The 22217-nt window shown below is 40.0% G+C and overlaps 2 protein-coding genes across 3 annotated transcripts; one reads left to right on the top strand and one right to left on the bottom strand.

The window, feature by feature from the left end:
- Positions 1 to 338: 338 nt before the first annotated feature.
- si:dkey-79d12.4 (zinc finger protein 836) lies at positions 339 to 3737 on the top strand. The gene is made up of 2 exons (XM_034228374.1): positions 339 to 656; positions 1219 to 3737. Exon 2 carries the CDS (start codon positions 1280 to 1282, stop codon positions 3014 to 3016), a length of 1737 nt encoding a protein of 578 aa, XP_034084265.1. The 5' UTR covers positions 339 to 656; positions 1219 to 1279; the 3' UTR covers positions 3017 to 3737.
- kcnn4 (potassium intermediate/small conductance calcium-activated channel, subfamily N, member 4) lies at positions 3166 to 21482 on the bottom strand. Of its 2 annotated transcripts, XM_034228376.1 has the most exons (10): positions 21039 to 21482; positions 16378 to 16473; positions 14685 to 15121; positions 12324 to 12465; positions 10342 to 10359; positions 9734 to 9844; positions 7183 to 7304; positions 5266 to 5335; positions 4519 to 4685; positions 3166 to 4406 (listed from the first exon to the last, which is right to left on the bottom strand). In XM_034228376.1, exons 1-10 carry the CDS (start codon positions 21441 to 21443, stop codon positions 4403 to 4405), a joined length of 1572 nt encoding a protein of 523 aa, XP_034084267.1. In that variant the 5' UTR covers positions 21444 to 21482; the 3' UTR covers positions 3166 to 4402. The 2 variants fall into 2 exon arrangements, with proteins under 2 accessions (XP_034084267.1, XP_034084268.1); XM_034228377.1 differs by lacking the exon at positions 10342 to 10359 and having other exon boundaries at positions 4124 to 4406.
- Between the last annotated feature and the right edge of the window lie 735 nt (positions 21483 to 22217).

Below are 22217 nucleotides of genomic sequence, written 5' to 3'. Positions count from 1 at the left end.
TCCGCCACTTTAGGGATTATTTTAACATATAACCCAGTGCAACCTCGTTTTATTTCATTATACATATACATGATAGGACATTACATTGTTCTTGTTTAACCGTAATGCATTCAGAAATATATGTATGTAAGAAAACAATAGTAGCGTTGCTCCAATTTAAAATAAACGTTTGACACCCATTTTTAAAAAAGTCTAAAATATATTTGAGGTAATCTAGTCATCACGTTTTTGCTCAAGATATGTAAAGTAATAATTCCCCGAAGTTTGGAGAAATATTTGAACAAAACGTTTGGTGCATTCTGGGAGGTAGAGCCGCCCCTCTTCCGGTTTTAGCCGGATATGGATTGAGGAGTTTGGTGAGGACGCCATCAACAATATTTCGGATGTCTTCAAATGTTGAATTTTAAGAATTATTATTTTTTGCAATGTACTCTAAACGTATTTGTATTATCCCCGCCTGTACATCTGGATGAGCTTGAGACAGGATCTCAACTATTACATACAAGTTGACGTTATCGCTCGATTTTTTTACATTTGATAAGATACGTGCACTGTCTTTGACCAACCGTTACCTTCTTTTTTTGGATTTATGAAACTATTTCAAATGTGCACTGGGCTGCAGGCGGCATTGTTTGGTCCAACACTTGCGGACGGAGGTAAATAATGTTACCACTTACTGTACAGGGGTAATATACTGAGTTTTATTTTTACATATGTGATAAATCGGGCATTGTTCGGAAGTCATACAAGACTAAAAAGTTACACACACTAGAACTGAAGCACCTAATAATGAATGTATTCACTTGTTGTTATAGTTAGTTTATAATTCGTTTTTTGGATGTAATCATTTATGTTTAACAGTGAGACAATTGTATACATGTAAAACTTTTAGCACCTCTTGAAATTCCTTTTTGTGTTTTACTTTAAAATGATTAATCATTTCAATGATATAACAGCATAACACAAAGACAATGCCATAAGAGAATCCACAGCCTTCCACATGCTAGCATCTCAATGAGGCTGTACTCTTTTTATATAGTTCTTTCAGCTCTTTGACACACATTGAATAGCTGACATTTGGCTTCATCTTTATCTAAATAAATTACTTAATAATGATAATTATTAATAATAATACAAAAAATCCTGTCTACTGTAATGCCTATAGGAGTCTTTCCCAAACTTCTTTTTTAAGCACTTCTTTCCTTTCTGATTTTGCAGACCACCTAGAAGTTATCCTCGACCAGTTCCTCATGTCTGAAGACTCGAGCAGCGAGGAAGGATGGAGTGGGATGATTCAAAAACAAAGGAAAAATGTTGGGAATGTGGCAAACAATTTAGTGAATTGACTACGTTGATCTCCCACTACAAAAGCCACAACAACAAAGCCACCTGCCACATCTGCAAGGTTAATTTCCGACGCTTGACATCACTCTCCATGCACCTGGATAATGTTCACTTGCCAGCCCGCTGCGAAAAGTGTCATGAGGGTTTCAGTTCTGTGTGGGAATTGAACACACATGCAGAGGCTAGCTGCTTGGGATTTAAAAAAACTCCCTCTTTGATTTCTTCGGTCATACATCCGAGTCAGAATAGTGACAACTTTCCTAACAACGAGACTGCACAGCAAATCACAAAGTTAGGGCTGTTGGACTCACTGTCAAAGTCGAGGTCCAAACAACGAATTGAGATGAAACCTGAGATGGCTGGGAAACATGAAAACAGTATAGAGTATACAATGGTTGAAGATGATGAAAACATTGAAATAGATTGCGAGAAAGCAGAGGATTCATCAAGCACTGCATCTGATGAAGAAGTGAAGACACACTTTAATCCTTCAGAGTTGTGTCCAGAGGATCTCGAGTCAGATGGTGATTCAAGTTCTACTGATTGTTCTAGTGGCTCTTCTCATAGTCTGGACTCCAAATCCATGTGTGAGGCATGTGGTAGAGGGCCATACCGTTCAATGAAGCTCCATTTGCTGCACTGTAGTGGTATAAAGGTACAATATCCGTGTACAGTTTGCAAGAAGCTTTGTACAAGTGAGGCTTATTTTAAAGAACACCACATGCCTTTGTATTCCTGTGGAGTCTGTGGCCAAGTTTTCCCCCACGAGAACTCCTTACAGCATTTCCAGTGTCCCAAGGAAACCAAATTGGATCTACTCCTCTTTTGTGTCGATTCAATGCCGCAAGTGTGTAAGATATGCAAATCCTTTTTTAGATCTGAGGAGAGCCTGTTAAACCACATCACCAGAGTTCACACATCAGTGGTCAGCACCAAGGTGTGCATTATAACTGATGCATCAGCGTTGACAGATAAAAAGGTTTCACTAGGTGGCACGCAAGCCATAAGTAGTCAACATGCTGTCCACCAGGTGAATGGGAAATTCTGTGATGTACAGACCCGGGCTGGTTTTCTCTACGCTATTCCTTCCTCTTTGTTGACCTCCTCCTCTAGCATAGGTAAACCTCTGTCTACACATGTGTTTGTCCCATCGGGTGCCACTGCTGCTTCCCACCCTGTCAGCCCACCATCGACCACCATTGTGGGCCTTTTTAAGAACAACAGCCAGGACATAGCTTTGAAGAAACGTATGACCAAGGGCTGGCGCTCCAAGGCCTCCTACCCCTGCAGGCAGTGTGGGGCCATCTTGCGGCAGCCCTCCTTCATCATTAGCCACCGCTACCTCCACAGAGGCCCACGCTCACACCGGTGCCCCTGCGGCCGAGCCTTCAAGCACCGGCTGCACCTGCTGCGGCACTGCGTTCAGCACGCGGAGACCGTGAGCTACATCTGTGTCGGCTGCGGGGACACTTTCACAGGGGCCAAACTCTTAGCTGAGCACATGAAGGGCAAGTCTCAGAAGAGTCACCGTTCTGGACGGACTCGGAAATGTAAAGTTAAGAAAAAGTGCAGACTGCCTTTTACATGTGACTGCGGACAGCTCTTTTTTAGGCCTTCAGCTTACATATGGCACCAGATTAAAAACAGGAGAAAAGCTAAACGATTAAAGTAGCCGGTGAAATGACGAAGCAGACACATCCCTGGTTCCTCCATTGCTTTGATCAACTTACTCCTTTCCAGATTTCTGCACAACACTTTAGAACAACAGTGTTGAATCAAAAGGGATGTATCTTTTTAAGACAAAATCAAAGCAAACTCACATACATTTGTAATGGCTTTTATTTATAAGCATGTCCTGGATGGTTGTTAACATGTTTTCACCATGTGCAAATGATACATAGTAAACAATTTACAAGTTATTTTGACCATTCACCAGTACAAATTAACCCACAATGCACTTTGTCAGTATTGGGTTAAATGAAAACACTCCAATTTATACTCTGGAGAGAGAGTTCATCCAGTTTTGCTATTTTAATTTTTTTCATGAAGTTTCACATTTACCAGTGAGTTTCTGAGTCCTCTTGATTTGTTTTCACTGCAGATCATTCACATGTGTGAGACATTGTACAGGCCTTGTTATTCAGGTTGAAAATAGCATTTGACCTTTTTTATGGTTGTTATATAATCTTCATGTCAACTGTTCTCAGTATTATCCATATTTACTGTAATAATATCCACTAGATGGAGCTGGTGGGGTACTGAAGGCAACTCACTCTCAGAGCATGTTTTTCCTGCATCATGATTACAACACAAAACATACACATTCATGCAAGAATTTTACTGTTTAAGGCCCAATGATTTTCAGATTGAAATAAAGTTCCCACAATCCTTGATTGAAGTTTCTTCTCTTGTTTGAGCATACCATTTAATTCACAGACCATTTGAGGGGGTTAGAAGAAAGCAGAACAATACGGATTGGAAGAGATATTAAAATAACCTGCAAACAATATTTAATCATGAAACTGTCGGCTAATACAAGAGGACCTGCCAGAGATTTCTTTACAAAACTGAGTAGGCTTACATTGTAAAACATTGCAAGAAACTTAGAATAAAATTAACAAAAAAGAAAAAGTATCTTATTCCACAGGAATAAGGCAGTGACGGAGTCTATCATTGAAACTTTACAAATAGCAGTTAAGAGAACAGGCTCTGTGAAGGCTCTCCACAGTCCTTGTTTGAGATTAACTCAGTTCTTTGTACACTGTCACACATATAACAGCTGAAAACAACAGATTTATAAAAATGCACTGTGATTCTCCCACAGTGAATGGAAGTCCTATTTTAATCTGTATAATTGTACAGACTCATTGTGCTGTGCACTCAGCTCAGGGCCAGAAGATGAGATGGTTAGAAAGTAGTCTTCCAAGTTGTTCAGTAAGTTAAGAGTCTGGAGCAGCTCCAGGTGGAGAGGAGTCACTGTCTCACTTTCATGTATACTGTAGATGAAAACACTGATATGACGATATACTGTCTTCCGATATAATTGTTTGTTGAAACGTCACCTGCAAAAAAAAAAAATGATACTAATAGTTTTCATTATGCAGCACACCATACACTTTGTTGGTAGCAGATCAGTTCCACGTCGCTGGCAGCTCTCCTGTTAGTGTTGTTTACCTGATCTCTGTGTTGCGGTGGCGTAGGACATGAGACAACATCTCTGAGGTTTGCTGGAAGCAGCGACTCAGCTCGTCCAGCTTCTGCTCCATGGAGAGGATCCGCTGCTCCAGCTCCCGGTACGAGTTATTCCAATTGGCACTGAGGTCGCACATGATCATCTGCATCTATTAAAAATGGCCACACAGAACAGATTGAAAGATTCTTGAACTACAGCCATAAATCGAATATTGTGTAGAGACACATTTTAAATGAACGTTGTATATTTATAGGGAAGCTTAGACCAATAGTGTCAGACTTGAAACCATCCCAGTGCTGCCAACTTAGAAAGTGTGAGACTCCATTTGACACTTCCTTAAGAAACTTGGGTTTAAGAAAAAGACGCCAACATCAACAAATCTGGTTACAAAGGCTGCACTTAATCTGGAAAAACAATATATCATATGAATCAATCAGGAAATGCATTTTAAAGTGCACAAATTAAACATTAGTGCTCACTGGGCAACATCTTTAAATCTTGGGTTTATTCCACATGGAAAAGTCTTCTGGGCCTGTGAATTCCTGACACAAATGACTCCTGAGACATTTTATATAGTTCTTTTTAACGAGCATTTAATGTGTCTGAACATCTAGCAATAAACAGCAGATTGCAAAATACTGCATAAATGTAAGTAGTGAGTGTTTTATGGGGATATTTGTCATCATTAGCCCTTTTGATAAAACATTCCTGTGACAGCAGTCGATTACCTTCGGGAGGTCCACCATCTCGCTGACGTAATCCCTCAGCTTTTTTCGTTTCAGCCGTAAATGCCGAAATCTGTGCAGAAAGAAAGGTTGATAGATCTGTCATGTGTTTGAAAAATAATGGAAATGAAATTATATAAATGTATTAAATGTTTCATTGAAACACAGAAAAGTAAAACAGTTGAGAGTAATTTCATGTTGTAGTGCAGGAAGATGTATGTATAGATTAAACAGAAGCCAATATGATACAACTAGCTGAGATAAAAGCTCCAATGAGTTCTGACGTGCGCACCTACAGAGGGAACTTCCCTATTTTTGGACAAACAGAAAAGTCCTGGCACAACACAACACCCCTGATTTGTGGAGCAGAGGAATATGCTGACAACTGTGTATTAAACCTCCCAACAACATGCAGGAGTCATGCTGTGATTGTTAAATAGCTATAAAACATTTGCTGGGAGTTTTTTTTGACATATAAAGGTGGAAAAGGGCTAAATTTAGTATCTGGCGTGTCTGGGATGGACAAAACCCCACCAAAAAAAGAAAAATGGAAACCAATATTGCAACCAAGCAGTCATTCTCTGCAGGTATTGGAGTAATTGTCTCATTATGATGTTCTTAATTTAAAAATGTGGATGCCTAACACTCCTACTTTCCACAGTGTATTTATTTATAGTAACTCTGCCCGGTTTTAAGCAGGAAGTACAACCCTTTCCCTTCTAGGCAAACACACACTTACACACTGTTGTCAGGATAATGAGGCATACAATCACACTTGTGGACTTCCTGCACTTGTTCTTAGAGGTAACCAAAAGACACAACTGTGTGCAAATAATGACATCTCCTCATTTTAAATCTCTCAATAAGTGTCTCGGAAGGTTGTGTACATCACTTTAAATAGTAAATAACAATGTAAGTAAAACGTAAACATTTGTATTAGTCAGTTATTGGTCAGCATGTCTACAAAGCTTGCCTTGAAACCTGTATATTAGAAGGGTGCACCCGTCCAGAGTAACGCGTTACAAAGTAACGCGCTACTTTAATAATTCAGTAATCACACTACAGTTACTAACATTGCCCCGACACGCGTTACTTCGTTACTTACTAAAATCAGTCATAATCAAACCTCAACAAACACCTGCAAAGAACATGCTAAGGTGAAGCTAACGCACAGCTATTTGTTGTTTGTTTATATCACGTAGTCTGTTCTTCTGCTCTGTTTTCCGGTTGTTGCCTGTTTTGAATGATGAATACACACTACCGCCACCTGCTGGTAAGGAGAGTTATTGCCACTCACGCATGCGCAGTTTGTACGTGCTCGGCTGAAGTCTTGGCGGTGTGTTCCAGTGCAACACATGGCCAACACGCAGGAGAACACGCCGACGCAACAGCGTGAGCAGATATAGACTGCGCAAAATATACAGATAGCAAGAGACAGAGGACAGCAGCCACGGTCAGATAGGAAAACATTCAGGAGCTATCTGGATCAGTCTTATGCGACAATGGAAACTGAACTAAAGAGAACATTTGAAACTTTAGCAGTCAGCGTGATCTGCCTGCAGGGAGGGGCGGGCCGGCCCTGCGAGTAAAGTAACGAGTAAAGTAACGAGTTACTTTATGTAGAGAGTAACGAAGTAGTGTAATATATCACTTTTTTTTAAAGTAATATGTAATATATTACTTTTTTTTAGTAACGACCCCATCTCTGCACCCGTCCCTTGATCACACATGCCCTGCCCTCATGAGGCCAACAAATCTAATTATTAATCTGAATAACACATTACAAATTGTGACTCTGTGAGAAAGCACCAGTTAATGACCCGTGATATACCCAACCCACCACTAACTTACATTTCTCGCCCAGACACACACCCAGACATCCTGCCTGGAGCTACTTCTCCTTGCAATACAGTAACTCACACTCTGATGGCTTCCAGAAGGCATCTCTGGTGTCTTCGGTGCTCACCACGGTTGCCCTTTGTCAGGTTTGCGCGGTGCAGAAGCCAGCATTCCCTCAGCACGTTAGCAGCTGCGTGGCGGATCTGGTGAAGAGACAGAAACATCAAACAGGGTTATAAGACCATCAAGGTAAAGTCACTTAAACTTGCAAGCTTGATTGAAATCAACACACGGTGCTTATTGTGTTTTTTTCTACATCAGAATCTGGTTCATATCAATCATTTAAGCACAGGAAGTAAAAGTATGAGTCATCTGAGGCAGCTGATTCAATCCAGATAGTCTTTCCTGTTGAGTTGAATTGCACTATGATTATTATTTCAGATAAAACACAACTTTGAAGTTCTTGTATTCCAAAAAAAAGCTTGAATACAAGAATTTGAACAGGCCACTCAAGAGACAAGAAGTGAGGTTTCACCTTTTTGCACCTTTCTCTTTGATTCTATTCACGTCTGTTTGTCTTCCTGCCCAAATCACCGTTAGTGCCCTGTGCTGATGTCACTCGGGCCCTGTTGTGAGGGTTATTAATAGGGGCTGTCAGTGTCTGCATCCAGATGTCTTCCCTTGTTCCCATCAGCGTAAATCTGGACTTCACCAGATAGCTCAGGATGCACACACTCATACACACTCATACACACTCATACACACACACACACACACACACACACACACACACACACACACACACACACACACACACACACACACACACACACACACACACACACACACACACACACACACACACACACACACACACACACGCAAGCAAGCAAGGCATAAAGATGCACCTTGTGACAGGATGCAGCCAGTGGGAGAAAGGAAATGGTTGTATCCTCCGAAGCAGTGCACCTACAGTCCGACACTGCCTTACAGTTTGGTGAGAAGCTGTAGTACTGAACACAGAGCACCAACTGACACTAAGATAGGAACGATATCAATCAATTCACATTATGTATAGTCCTACGCCACTTTGCTGGCTTTATGACACTGTTTCCTCAAGTGTTTATTTATCAGACACCTCCTTCTTCCTAATAGTAAGCAATCCTGAATCCTGTCCAAGCCACTTCCACCCACACACGCACTCACAAACACACACGTACGTAAACTCAACCGGCTTCCTGCCCATCGCTGCACAGTCCTGAACTGACACAAGTTTCTTTCCTGACAGAGATCAGATGATTTCCTCTGTTTCACGCCTTGAAAATGCTGTAAAGGGGTTAGGTTTCCCCCCCTATTTTCCCACACTATTCTGTCCTCTGGTGTCTCTTATTTAAGGAAAAAAAATCATTCAATAAGATTAGAAAACCAAAACATGCCTATACGACACGGAAAGTAGTGATGCTTCCCTCCTGACTTCTCCATACTTTGTCATTCATCTTATTTGTCTTGCAGTAACCTCGGATGTAGGGGAGAGGGGCAGTAGAAGTAGAAGTTTGTTAAATTATTAGATCAATATTATAACAAAAATAAGTGCTACTGTTTTCAAGTTGAAGAGCTCCTGTTTTCACATATGATATACATTTTCTTCATATCTTTATGTTTTTGTCACAGATGTAAGTGAGCCTGTGATGTCATTAGGTTTTATTTCATCCAACGTTTGATTGTAAATTCTCCACAGAGAATTCTTGAATTCTGCTCCATGGTTGTTTTGTTTTTTATCGAACCACCAGGATTGTACAAGTTAAAGACAATTATATGCAAATAACACATTTTAAATGACTGACGAGCATTTTCCAAAGCATAACAAAGCGTTTTACTTATTTTTATTGAGTTATGTTATTGTTGTCTGGCTTTGCAGAACAGATTTTTCAAATCATTCTGCACTACCACAGTTGCATTAACACGCAATGTTCCAGTGACCTCGACAAAAATAAATAGTGTTCATTGTGATGGATTTCCTAACCTAAACACGTTTCAAGTTTCTGCAAGCTGATTTTTAAACAGAAACATAAAGGGAAGATAGATTCAAAAATCTAAAATATGACAGCACGCTTTGAAGTTGGAAGTCAATTATATGCATACATTGTAGTAAATGGGCCAAAACATAAAAGAAAGATACTGGTATCTGAAGAAGAAGAAACAGCAAGTGAAAATTGGCCATGTACTTACATTCAAAAGTCACATTTGTGATCAAGAAACTGTTGCAGAGAATAATTCAGAAATTGGTGATTGTTCTTCATATAAATCAGGACAGCAGATAGCTTGCACATCTTCCGGCGCAGACTGAAAACTCATCTCTTTCGACTCCACTTCGAGCGATAGAATTATTAACAAAGCACTTATATACTAATAAAGGACTGGCTTATCTAAAGCCAGTTGAGTAGCACTTGAAATGTTTTAGCTCTATGAAACCTGATGTACTTATATGATTCTGTTTTCTTCAAGTTTGTATCTTCTTGGTCGAATGCACTTATTGTAAGTCGCTTTGGATAAAAGCGTCAGCTAAATGCAATGCAATGTAAAATATAAACTATGACAATTAAACACACATTTGCTGTATAACTTCACTTACCCTTTTAGAGATCTGGAAGTCCAGCATGAAGAAGTGCACATGTTTCTCTCCTTTGTTCAACGCCAGCGTCTTGGTAACAACTGCCACCAGCATGGCAGTGCATGCTACACCCTAAAACACAACACACCGTCACAATTACTGATGAATCTACTATCCATCTTCTCAACAGAGTTTTAATAAACATGTAAGCGTTTGCCATTGATCCTGGAGACTGTAGTGATATCAACAAGGCAACACTCAAGAGAAACTTGTACAATGTTTTTAAGCCTGACATTGTCTAAAAACAGTACATCGTGTGTGTTACCCTCATGGGAACATCACGTTTTTAGAAATCTGAATGTTGATCTGCATACCTCATATGGTTTTTGTCCAATAAATCATAGTTATATTTACACAGAGAGTTCAATGGTTAAGCACATGCCTCTGTGGCACTGTTATAGTGCTGGTTTCCTCTGAGAATAGCTGTGTGCTATTACTGTACAGGGAACTACTGAATGACGGTGAGGATTTAGATCTTTATATTCACAGACATAAATACGTCATAGAAAACCTAGAAAAATCGCTGCGATGATTTCATGTCCACCACGGATAATGATGAAAGTCTTTACCTGTTTTCCTTTTTTCAGCTTGCATTACAGAGAATAAAAAGAAGAGAGCAAGATCAAGAATTAGAAAAGAAAGGAAAGGTTTAAAATCTATTTTTTATCATCACTTCAACACCTACGAAAGATCTACAATTACACCCTCCCTGCAACCGGGGAGGTACAAACTCTTTCCTTGCATCCATCCACACACAGTGATGTAAACAGCATTTTCAGCCCCTGGAAACAGCTGGAAATGGAGTTATGGCTGGAGTCTAGCATAGAGGCGTTCAGCTATATTACAGGTGTGAGAGCGCCAGTCACTGGCTCCCAAAACTGCCCTGGTGGGAGTAGGGCTTTTTTCCCCAAATCACGGCACAGGTTGGCACACCCTCCTGTTGTACTGCTGCCAAATGCAATAAACTACACTAAAAATGGATATGGTGGAAAGTTTTCCCATATAAGGATGGAAGCTTATAAAAACAAGGGAGATGGAGAAAGAGAGAGGGGAAAGATTGTTTTCCACTCTGTCACGGAGGTGTCTGAACTGGACTCGTGCCCACATCCAGATTCTTATCTGTGTGTAACAGAATTTAAAGCAGCAGAGGTGAGGCAGTCAACCCTAGTCTGTTGAATATTCAAACACACGGCTACTCATGCTCTCAGTGACTTTTTGTTTATTGTACTTGACAACCCTTTGTGTTTTTATCTCTGACTCTCCCTTCCTCCTTTTATCAGTATTCACCTTCCTCTTATTTGCAATACCATAACATGACAATATTATCTTACTGTCACCAAAAAAAACGTTTTTCTTCATCTTACCATTTGAATGGACTATCATTTTTTCTATACTTTCTCTGTGGGCTACTTTAATGATTGTATTCTATGTTAAGAGATAAACAATTAAGCAATATTTTCAGAGTTATCTGTGCGGTATGGCGAAGAAAAAAGCCATTTTGGGCAGCAAAACAATGACATCACACTCCATGCAGATGTTTTGTGTGGACTGCACAGGGCCCACTGCATGCTGACAGTTTCCCTCCCACAGTCTTTTTGTGTGAGTGCCTGGTACCACCAAGGTCCTGCACAAGCAACAGCCATTAATATACAGCTGTGATCTAAATCATGCACACAAGGGAATGAAGGCATTCAGGTCAGTCAGCGCCGCTAGGGTATGTAGCTGGGCAAAAAGTGTATATGTATCCAAGATAACTAGTGCAGAATAGGCTGGGATGGAACACTAGAGACACAGGAGAAAAGTGAACCAAACTGAACTGACCCGATATCAAATGGGAAAAACTAAATAGGAAAAAGGAGGATGAGTTGCTGCTATGGAACAGAACCAAAACGGAAAGGAATGAAACAAACCAGGGAGGGTGATGTGGAACAGAACAGAGCAGAACAACATGGAACGGAACAGAAGGCAATATTATAGCATAATCCAGAACATGAAATATGGGGAGGAATGGAACATAACACAACAGCATGGAACAAAACGGAGCTAATCATAACAGAATAGAACTGAATAGAAACATTCAGATTATATCAAATCAAACAGAAAACAATGGAAAATGAGAAAAATAGAACTTAAACTAATTTAAAAAGAAAGTAGGGGGAATATTTAAGAGAAACGGAGAAGAAGAACAGTTACAGAACATCTTGTTTTGTGTGCCTTATCAAGCTGGTTTTGCATGCAGAGAAAACATTTTGTAAGGAGTTTGTTAAGTTAAGAACGCATACAGAAGGGAAACAAAGATAAGGTTATTCTTTGTGTTTATCAAAGTAAGCATTTAATGTATTTTGAAATAAAACCACTGCTGCTGTTAGGAGGTCAAAGCAAGTACTAGAAATGAAATGACACATACAGTAATTGCCTCGGCACTTGCTTTATGTACTTCAACATGCACACAGTTTGACAACAATTGTTTTTTTTAAACTTTGTATTTCATAATCAATCTCAAATCTCATTTTTAATAATATGATTCTCAAGATGCAACCCAACCACTAACCATGACTCCAGTGAAGAGACACACTGCCTTTCCACAGCTGGTGTGGGGCGCCACATCCCCATAACCCACTGTGAGGAAGGTGATGGCTATGAGCCACATTGCCGTGTCCATTTGGCCTGTGTTTGTGGCAACCTGGGTCTGCCTGCAGGATGGAAAAAGTAGGAATGGTATTAAATAACCAAACATATTTAAGTGATAACTAGTACAAACAGAATGACAAAAACCCTGAGAGTAAAAAGTGAAGTATAATTTTATTGTGATATCACCCACCCTATCCATTTGGTAAATTGCTTTTAGACAAAATTCTATATTTCCATGTTAGCTACTATAAAATTGCTTAAGATTCCTTAGGTAATAATGGCAAAACATTGGAACAAAGAAACTGGAAGTGTACTAAATGATTCATTACAATCAATCAATTTCTCTTCAATTATTTTCGAATGACTTAGTCTTTTCTGGGAACTGTTGTATGATTGCAGTTATATAGGATGTTATGTCTTAGCTGCAGCAATAAATGAAACATATCCTTGTATCACAATGAGTCTTCTTAGTTGAATAAAGGTGTGGTCTGTTAATCAAACTGTGTAATCAGTGCAGATGCTCGACAGTACTTTGGTAGTCAGGAAGTGTGTACCAGTAAACTTGTAAATCCATAAAAAGCACAAGTCCAATGTACACTTAGCAGAAACCGCACAAAGATGTTACAAAAGTGTGTGAGGGATCGACTGTCTCCTGGAGGTGGTGAGCAGCATGACTGGTGTAACAACTCAGTGTTAAAAAGGCTTGGTGGTCTTATCAGCTATCAATCTTAAGCTCTTTATGACTTTTGATAAATGAAAACTTACCAGACTAAGACATGTGAAACTGAAGGCTAAACCTCCCATTAGGGTTCAAAAGAACCAATTACCTCACTGTTCAAACAGTCTGCGGAGGATAAAGTTGACATTTAGTTGGCTTGTGTTCAACAGCAAATTGTTAGAGTAACAACATACAATTGGATGATAATCAGATCAGTTAATTGGACATCCTTCTGAACAGGAAGGTCAAATATGTTGTTGTTTTAAATGTTAATGTATGTGACGGGGAGGGGAAGTTTGTTGGAAAATAGTAACAGTCTGTACGGTGGGTTTATGTATGTAGGCACCTATGAGAATAACATTACATTTCCTTAGAGAGTAACAGTGAAAGAAACATAAAGTAATTATTGGTGGAGGTACGGTTTACTTTTTGGATGATTGTGTGCTGTATTATGAGTGCTACGTCTAATCTTTCAGAAATCACAATTTCAAATGTTCTATATTCACTATTGAGCACAAAAGCCCCTGACAACTGACAGAGAAATTCAGTTCACTGTAATACAGCTAGTTAGGAGTGTTAGTGTCAAAACTAATATTATCCACATTGATTATTGGGGAAAGCAAACATCCGGCATTCTTTCGCTGTTACTTTTTCAACCTAGGTCCAGTCAATATTTGTTAAGTAGGAACAGCTCTATCATAAAACTAGAAACAATCAAGCAAAGATTATACTCAGATATGTTAGAGGGACACTGTTGCAGGCTGGTGACATTTTAAGTGAAGTTTAAAGGAGACCTATCATGCTATATTTGAATAATATATTGTAGGGCCATACCTATATAAGGTATATTTATACGTTTTCTTTTTCAAAATACCAAACAGATCATGCATTTTAGCCATGCCTCATTTCGCTCTATTTTGCTCTCCTCCACCCTGTCTTTGCATGCGCTGCAGCTGCAAAGGAGGGGGCCGAGTTACGAGCGTCATGTTACCATGCTGTTACCATGCTGTTACCATGCCACGGCAACCTCTCATTCCCCTGATTGGTGGAGAGTTGGCCATATAGGCGGAGCTCCTCGTCACTGACATCAGACTATTTTCAAATCTGTATCAGTCTGTATCAGATCCGTTAAAGCTGTTATAGTTGCTGCTTCAGGCAAGAAAATAGTTTGACACATTACCACTCGTAAAATCTCATTTAATTTGGCCCTTTTGCCCTACATTGGAAAACATCCATGTTAGCTTTATGCCTGCTTTTAGTGTGTATGCTGAGCTAAGCTAATCATCTTCTGACTGTAGCTTCAAAGATAACATAAACAAATGAGAGTGCTGTCAATCTTCTTCAGTCTTTCTTTTAATTTACAGCTGTAACTTATATTAGTTTAAGAATTCAACTATATTTCAAGGTAGACTGGCAATTGAAGGCTTTCCCATTTAAAACAATGTTTGATGGATGCCCCTCATCATTTTAACAGACAATCTCCAGGGTTGATGCAAGTGTCTCTTATTTGTGAATATATTTTGTAAACTTGTACCTTTGCACATATACAGTTCTCTTCCCTACCTCTCACACAGAGTAAGCATCCAGGAAGCAGTGAGCCAGAAGAAGAGGATGAAGGCCAGCAGGGTGCGCGCTGGGTATTTGTTCATCAGTATCTTGAGTACAAAGCGAAAGGTGAAGTTGATGTTGTTGAGCGAGCCGATGCTCCTGTAGGAGGCGCTCAGCAGCACTTTGCTGTGCAGCAGGATGGCTCTGTGCACCAAGTACAAGCGGAGGAACATCAGGACTGATAACAGCAGCTCCATGTCCATCAGGGCCCTGCCATGGTGGATGGAAACACAGAGTGGAGCTGAGGAAGAGGAGTTTGTGTGGAGGCCCACCTCCCAGTATGTGCCAACAGGATGGATGACGCAGACCAACAACTCCAGAGTGATCACAAGCACCCTCTGGCTGGTCATGGCAATACGCCAGTCCACCTGGTTGTGGTCAATGACAAACAGCTGAAAGATGTAGGATGAGAGAAAAGACAGAGTGAGAGAAGAAAAGTACAAGAGTGCTGATGGAAAGTAGTAAGAATACAGCACATCTGAATGTTAATGTACGGAATTCACTTTGAAACGTATACCATATATTGTACGTAACACTCAATATCGTCTCACTGTCACCAACTTAACTTCTTATTTTCTTACGTTTTCCTAAGAGTTTCCTTAAACCTTGGACTAAATATATTTTATAATTCTGTCATTGCAGCAAATAAAATGCTAATGTGTTTTTTCAAAAAGAACATCCAATGTCTAATTTCATTATGTGGCATGCAGGAGTTGCAGAAACTTCTCAGTGAGAAGATCAATGGTTTTAAAACCTCCAAAGATATGAAACCACAGATATCTAACAGAAACCGGAAGGAAACTTGTATTCTATGATTTCATACTTGAGAAATGAGAATGTGTTCTTCTGTCAATATATTTCTTAACTGTGGTCAGTTGAGTCAAGAGCATATCAATATTAAGCAGGTTAACTTTCTCCTGTCCTCCACTGATTTTAAGGGTCTTAATGATTTGGCTGACTTAGTTTGTCACATCTGAAATACAATATTTAAATCAGTCATCGCAAAATATTGCCTGTGTCTCCACCCTTGACCTCCCTTATCTCCTCTTTTCACTTGCAATAAGTTTGCTTGTATCAGACACATGTGACTTGCAACGAAACTGAAAACACTGTAGTTGAGAGTATAAACCCAGAAGCCTGACCAAAACATTTCAGAACTTGTTGTTCATACTGCATTTTATTAAATATGCATGCTATGAGTGTGCATGAGGGCAAATGGAAGAATGTTTACTCTGTTCAATTTAAACCAAATCCCTTCAGGTATATCAAGTTCACACACAACGGCTGAGAGCCATGTGGATTGGAAAAATAGCCCAGCTGCGACATAGTATATGCGCGTGAGTGGGCTTTTTTGTCTTGTTTTGTCCCGGGTTATTTACGCATTTTGCAAATTTAACACAGATTATGATTGTTGAGGCTACCATCTATGGACCGAGAGATCCTTCTAAAGTAATTGCCCTTTAAGTATCTCCCAAAAAATGTATCATCATAACTAAGCTAATTAGGAACAAACAAAAACTGGTACAAAAAGTGATGCACAAAATATGGCAATGATGCATCTGTGTATGCACACTCAAAGGCTACCACTCACATTCTAGAACACAATGAAGGCGCCGGTTGCATACGAAATGAGAAAAGCCAAACTCACCCTGATGTCCTTATAATGGAAAGCTATGATTAGGATGAGGAGACACCCAGTGGAGAGGCTGATGGAACAGTTGATGAATAAGGCAATGTTTGAGCCCTGGGAAGGAAATGGAGACATGGGAGATAAGTTGAAAATATGTTATTTCTTACCGTAACTGTTGTCCATTATCAAGGTTTTATCAAGGCTTTTACTTACAGACAGTGACTTAGTAAGACTTTGTCACTGCAGGCACATGTGGCCACCTGATGGACCTTTTGCAGTACAAAACTTACATTCCACCGTGGCAGAATCCTAGAGAAGTAAGTAGTTCGTACGTAGAAAATGTAGCCTACTTTTACTGTAGTTTGAATGTGCTTTCCACAATTAATCCAATCAATCTCTCTCCAATCCGTAATGCTGTTAAAACTGTGTAAACCACCATAATAAAAGTTGTGCAAGAGATTTCCCTTCTATAAAACTTAATTTAGAACAAATTTTAAAGAAATATCCTGCTGATTGTGTTATAAGAACATAACTGGTGGCTACAATTAAATGTGTGCCTTTCCAGAGCTTAATTTAACAGTTCTTAGGCCCGATGAAAGTGGAATTACTGGTTCAGAAATGTACTGCAAACGGATATAAAAGCCACTCGGTTACAGTAACGATTGCTCCTGTAATTAAATACTTTCCAATCCAGCAAACTGACAGCTGGGGAAACAGATGATTTAAGCATCGGCCTCTGTCATACCACCTTTGTCTCAGCAGGTTAAAATGAACCTATAACCTTCATTCAACGTCAATGGAAGTTTTAAACAGTTCCACTGCATGTGGTTTACAGTTAAAAAAGATAATTACAAACTTTCGAACTTGAGGAAACTTGAGCGTGTAGGTGGTTTGGTGTGACGCCCATTGGCAAAGTACGCCATTTTCCAGTTTCTCACGTAACGTTCACATCATGTCTGTATTTCGTCCAGGGCTAATTAAAAGACCCCACAAAAGTTCAACATTTCACCACACTCCATAACAGAGATTTCAACAACATGTTGAAAACTGTTATTTAGAGCCCAGTGAACCTAATCTGGGTTAACCTTAACACAGTTTCAGTTTTCTCATATTCTTGGACAGACATTGAGCCACCGTCAGTTCAGGCCACCCAAGGCATAGAAGAAAAAAAAACGAAATCCAGTGCAATAGAAGGTGGTCTGGTTCGTAAGAACTGAACTGAATAAATATTTACCAAAGAAATACTACATACATCTGACTAAAGTGTTCTTATTTGGTTTGTTAGTTGGTGTGGTTCCATTAGCTTTCATGTAGATTATTGTGCTCGTGAAGGTTGAGGTATCCTGTAATTCACTTAAGGAAAGGCTAAGACAATATCCTACAAGACTATTTGTGTGGTGTGGCTGGGCAGTCATAGGAAAGGAGATACACAGCGCGTACAACCTTTGCAGGTCTTGTTAATACCAAACAAAAACACGTGTTAGTGTGATAAAGGGTAACTTGAAAAAACTATTTGGTAATACCTACTGTATGTATTTTTGTTTGAATTAAAGCCCTGAAGAGGTAGACACTATACAGGACAGGTGTGGCTGATAAGCTGTCAGAGACAACAAAAGCCTGCAGATCACTTGTCCTAAAACCCAAGGTGAGTAGGGCACTTCATTGCACGCTGTTAAACAGGCCATCCTGGTCCTCTAATTACTGCTGCTTTTCATCTTAACGGTCAGATACAGAGTCTCATCACCCCTCCCAGAAATCTGGACTTTTGACTTGCCATGATAAGAAAAACACAGATCTAAAAAAGGAAATTAATGATGGCTGAATTCCACTAAGCTGCTTTTATTTTTCTCAAACTTACCTACCATGGTTTCCCACACATAGACTATACTTGGGCGGGCCGCCCAGGTATATTAACGGCCACCCAAGTATATTTCACGACCCATTTAGGTTTTCTTTTTTTCTTTATACATTTTGTTTTTCTTTTTTTTTTCGTCCGCAACCACAACGCCATCTGCGATCGATTAAATTGTGGACAATGATCCCTCGCTCTACGCCTCCTGTACCCAGTCAGGCCAGGCCATCGGGAGAACCCGATGGCCTGGCCTGTTAAGTGGCCTGCCTCACACAGGGTGATTGGCCGTCTACATGATGTGGCCTGCCGACATGGCCACTGTCATACAGATCATACATCAAAGCCGTTGATTGGTCTCTCTGTGTCATTCAAGCTCGGGATAACCTCAGCTCAGGTGAGGTAAAGGACTCTCTGAGTGTTTAGATAGTTAACTTAGTCTAAGTTCTCAGTGGGTCTCAAACGGTTTGGTCACCATTCATGTAAACACATATTTCCATTTGAGGGTGTCAGTGTTTTTTCATATTGGATATGGTATGTTATTGGTTATTGCCACGATTTTATGATTATTGAAATGTATACAGTTCTGTTTCATATAGGTGTTCCCATATATCTAGTCTCTTTATTTTCCCCTCAAAGTGCACCAGATTGATGCATTTAACTCTAAAATTAAAAAAAAATCTTACTGGGGGAGCATGCCCCCGGACCCCCCTAGAGGATTTGAGGTCCACCCCCACTTAAAATCACATGGATAGGTTCCTAAATACATTTACCATTTTTAAAAAAAATAGTAACCCATGCCCATATGTTTATTTGTGGGTAGTAGATTTTAACTATAGGGCTCTCACTATGGGCCCTGTTTGCTCTGCCATCGTATGGACGGTCTGCTCGACCAACAGAAAGGTTAATGTTGTTGCATGTCACAAAAAGCCCCCCCCCCCCCCCCCCCGGCTGTGTATTTTCAAATTCTAGCGCACTCGAGCTGGTTTCTCCAAAATTACCTACCCCACCTTTAAAACAGGACGTCTCAATATGTGGATATTGTTTGATGTGTTATGTCATCCCAGAAATGTTGTTGAGGAGTTGTAAAAAAAAAAGGACACATGGTTGCATTCAGGTAAAAGTGAGCACACTCCAGGCTGTAGCGCAGTCAAACTCAAGACAGAGAGACCTTCAGACCGGCCATGCAAACACTCTAATTATACACTAAATGATGTGGAAAGATAGCCCGAAGTACCGTGAGCATTCTCGTTGTAGGGGAAGAGGTGAAATGTGGAAATGTTTCCATAAATACCCCTGTTTTTCATGCATAACTATTAAAAGGTAATTTAAATATATCACTTTGTTTGTAGACTGCTGTTAGATTTGATTGGCCTACAAGCTCCAAAAAATTCTGCAGTGCACTTAAAATGGGCTTTGAAAAGAAAAAACAATAATGCTGTAGTGTGCTTCAGGCCACTGCAGGGATGCCGTATTTTTTTAAACAGCCTCTATATGTCAGTCCACAGGGGAGAAAGATCTCACAGCTCACACTCATGACTTAATGACATCACATGAAGTTTATAGATGAATGCTAAAAACAGTTATATAAGGCCATGGTTAAAAAATAAACGCTGCCTCTCCAAAATAATATGCTTTGACTGCGGCAAAGACAACTTTTTCCAGTGCATCAGCTTTTCCATGGTACAGAAGCTGATGCCTGTTGTTAGGAACAGACAGACAACACCTGTTCTTAGTTCGTATTTGTAAACTGGAATAGTAATGTCATATTCGTACCAGCGCCGTTAATTTCACAACCATGCTTCTCCCAGTCCAACTCTCTCAACACGGAAGGTCATTTCCATAGGTTTTTTCAAAAGATTGTAGCTGATGAATGTGGGGGCTCTTTGACACTGTAATCAATCACTGACTTCACAGCACGGAGGTGGTCTGATGTATTTTGTGGCGTGCATGAGAACTTTTTTCCACATGTGGAATTGGCGTGTGCTGTAGGAAGTCAGGGGAGTTAATAATTTGTTGATTGTGTGGCCTGGCATTGTTATCCACTGAGATCTTCATGTTAATGTCATGAGGCTGTGCTACCAAGTAGTGTGTCTGGAAATGGACTAACTAATCAGCAGGTCAGTGGGGGTCAAAGCCCAGGTGCAGGCTCTGCTGTTGTGCTGCATGAGGCTCTGCTAATCAAGGAAGTTGTTATGATAACAAATACAGCCAGTTGTGTGAGGGGGTTTTCAGCATCATTTATGATCAATTACGTTTCTGAAATATATTGTGAATAAAAGATGCATGTTTAAATATGAATGTAGGCCTATTCATTTATTTGTATCCATTCTATAAAAATTATAAGTAAAAAACTATTTAAAAGAGTTGTAACTGCGACACCAGGAGTTGGATAAGAGGAGATTTGAAGAAGCAGACCAATTGTTAATAGTTTTTCTATCCACTGATGATATTCTAGATATTCTATCGTTTGATGATGCGTTCAAGGACCAACACCAAAGTGTCTCGACCAGCTGACAACACAAAGTAGGATACAAATGTAGGTAATGTTTTTTTAATTATAGTACTTTGTAAATGTAGATGAACATGGACGCTATACGTTCATCTATCCATGGAAATGCTTGCAGAGAGTGTAATATGTCACTCATACATTTTGATTTGTGAGATTGACATTTTCAGTGAAAACCGGGATGGGCTAACATGCTGCAAGGCTATGGCTTTAAGATCAAATATGCCAACAACAAGTGTCACATTTCAAACATTTACAATCTAATAATATGATTATGTTGTGCAGTTAAGTCATGATGAGGTCCGTGTTAAAATAACCTACCGGTGTATAAACGAGGGGACATATCTCGGCGTGGATTATTGTGAGAAGTATCCCGAGTAGAGCAGTCCCCAGAGCCAATGCACAAAGTCGCTTTTTATCCTCTAATAAAAACTTTCTGTCTCGCAGTCTGTAGAGGTCGTCTCCCTCCATGTGAGCTGTCCGCTTCCCGGGAAGTGACAGCGGCACGGACACTTCTGCGGAGTCTCCTCCGTTTCGGTTGATCAAGCCATCGCAATTCACACTGTCCAGTTTGGAGTCGCCGTGCAGACTGCGGGTTGTCATCTCCATCTCCAAAGCGCATGCGAGGCGGTTGCCTGTCCCTCTCTCCCTGTCGCCGCTGTCCGTCGCTCCGTGCTCTGCCTGTCCGGTCTCCCCTTTGCTTTCCTCCCGAGTAGGGGAAGGCATAGTCCGCTGGGCGCACTGTGTACCAGGCCCTTCTCTCGTTTGACGCTCATCGAAGTAGCGGATTTACCAAAACACTTGGCTTAACACACCCTCACCTTAACACTCCTACCAACTGGTGTGGCGTGGTTACGCGTAATGCCATTTGCACACTGCAGTGGGCGATGTAGGCCTACCCTTTTTTGCATTCGCTAATATTGTCAGTCTGACCCCAATTAAATTCGTTGTGTGCTGTGCGTGAGTAGTATGGAGCTATATCAGGGTCATACGTTTGGATCTTTCAAAAAAATACAATTTATTTGAAAGTTCAAGTTCCTTAACTTTGAAAAACACAATGATGCATTCAAAATAAAAACAAGTAGCCTATTTTAAATAATTGTTCAGGTTGAATATTATTTTTGATTCAGTTCAGCAATTTTTTTGAATAAAATATTATTTTCACATTTCACTGTTATACATATTTTGATATTTGAATCCTTATTTTTTTCAGTTGGAGATTTTACCTTTTCAGATTCAAAACAATAATTTGTTCAGGTTTCAAATCTTGTTTTTTCAGGTTTCACATTTTTTTTCGACTTCAGATCTATGCTTCAGATATATATTTTTTCGCTTTCAAACTTTTGGCCCTGATGTTGCTTGGGGGCGTGGCTTACAAAAGAGTAGTTTGGCATCCTGAGTGACAGGCCTCCCTCTGTCATGTTGCCTTCATGGATGTTAGGTAGCGCGAGAAATATAACTCGACGCTTTCTATACACAATACTCCCGTGATTGGAGGTA

The sequence above is a fragment of the Gymnodraco acuticeps genome, unplaced genomic scaffold, assembly GCF_902827175.1.
Source record: "Gymnodraco acuticeps unplaced genomic scaffold, fGymAcu1.1, whole genome shotgun sequence".
NCBI classification, from domain to species: Eukaryota; Metazoa; Chordata; class Actinopteri; order Perciformes; family Bathydraconidae; genus Gymnodraco; species Gymnodraco acuticeps.
This window is presented reverse-complemented; position numbering and strand designations above follow the sequence as displayed.

Coding starts and splice junctions, on each gene's coding strand:
- si:dkey-79d12.4 (XM_034228374.1), top strand. CDS start 1,280: ATGGAGTGGGATGATTCAAAAACAAAGGAAAAATGTTGGGAATGTGGC.
- kcnn4 (XM_034228376.1), bottom strand. CDS start 21,443: ATGCCTTCCCCTACTCGGGAGGAAAGCAAAGGGGAGACCGGACAGGCA. Junction 12,466..14,684: donor ATGCTTACTCTGTGTGAGAG/GTAGGGAAGAGA, acceptor TCCATCCTGCAG/GCAGACCCAGGTTGCCACAA. Junction 5,336..7,182: donor CTTCTGGAAGCCATCAGAGT/GTGAGTTACTGT, acceptor CTTTCTGCACAG/ATTTCGGCATTTACGGCTGA.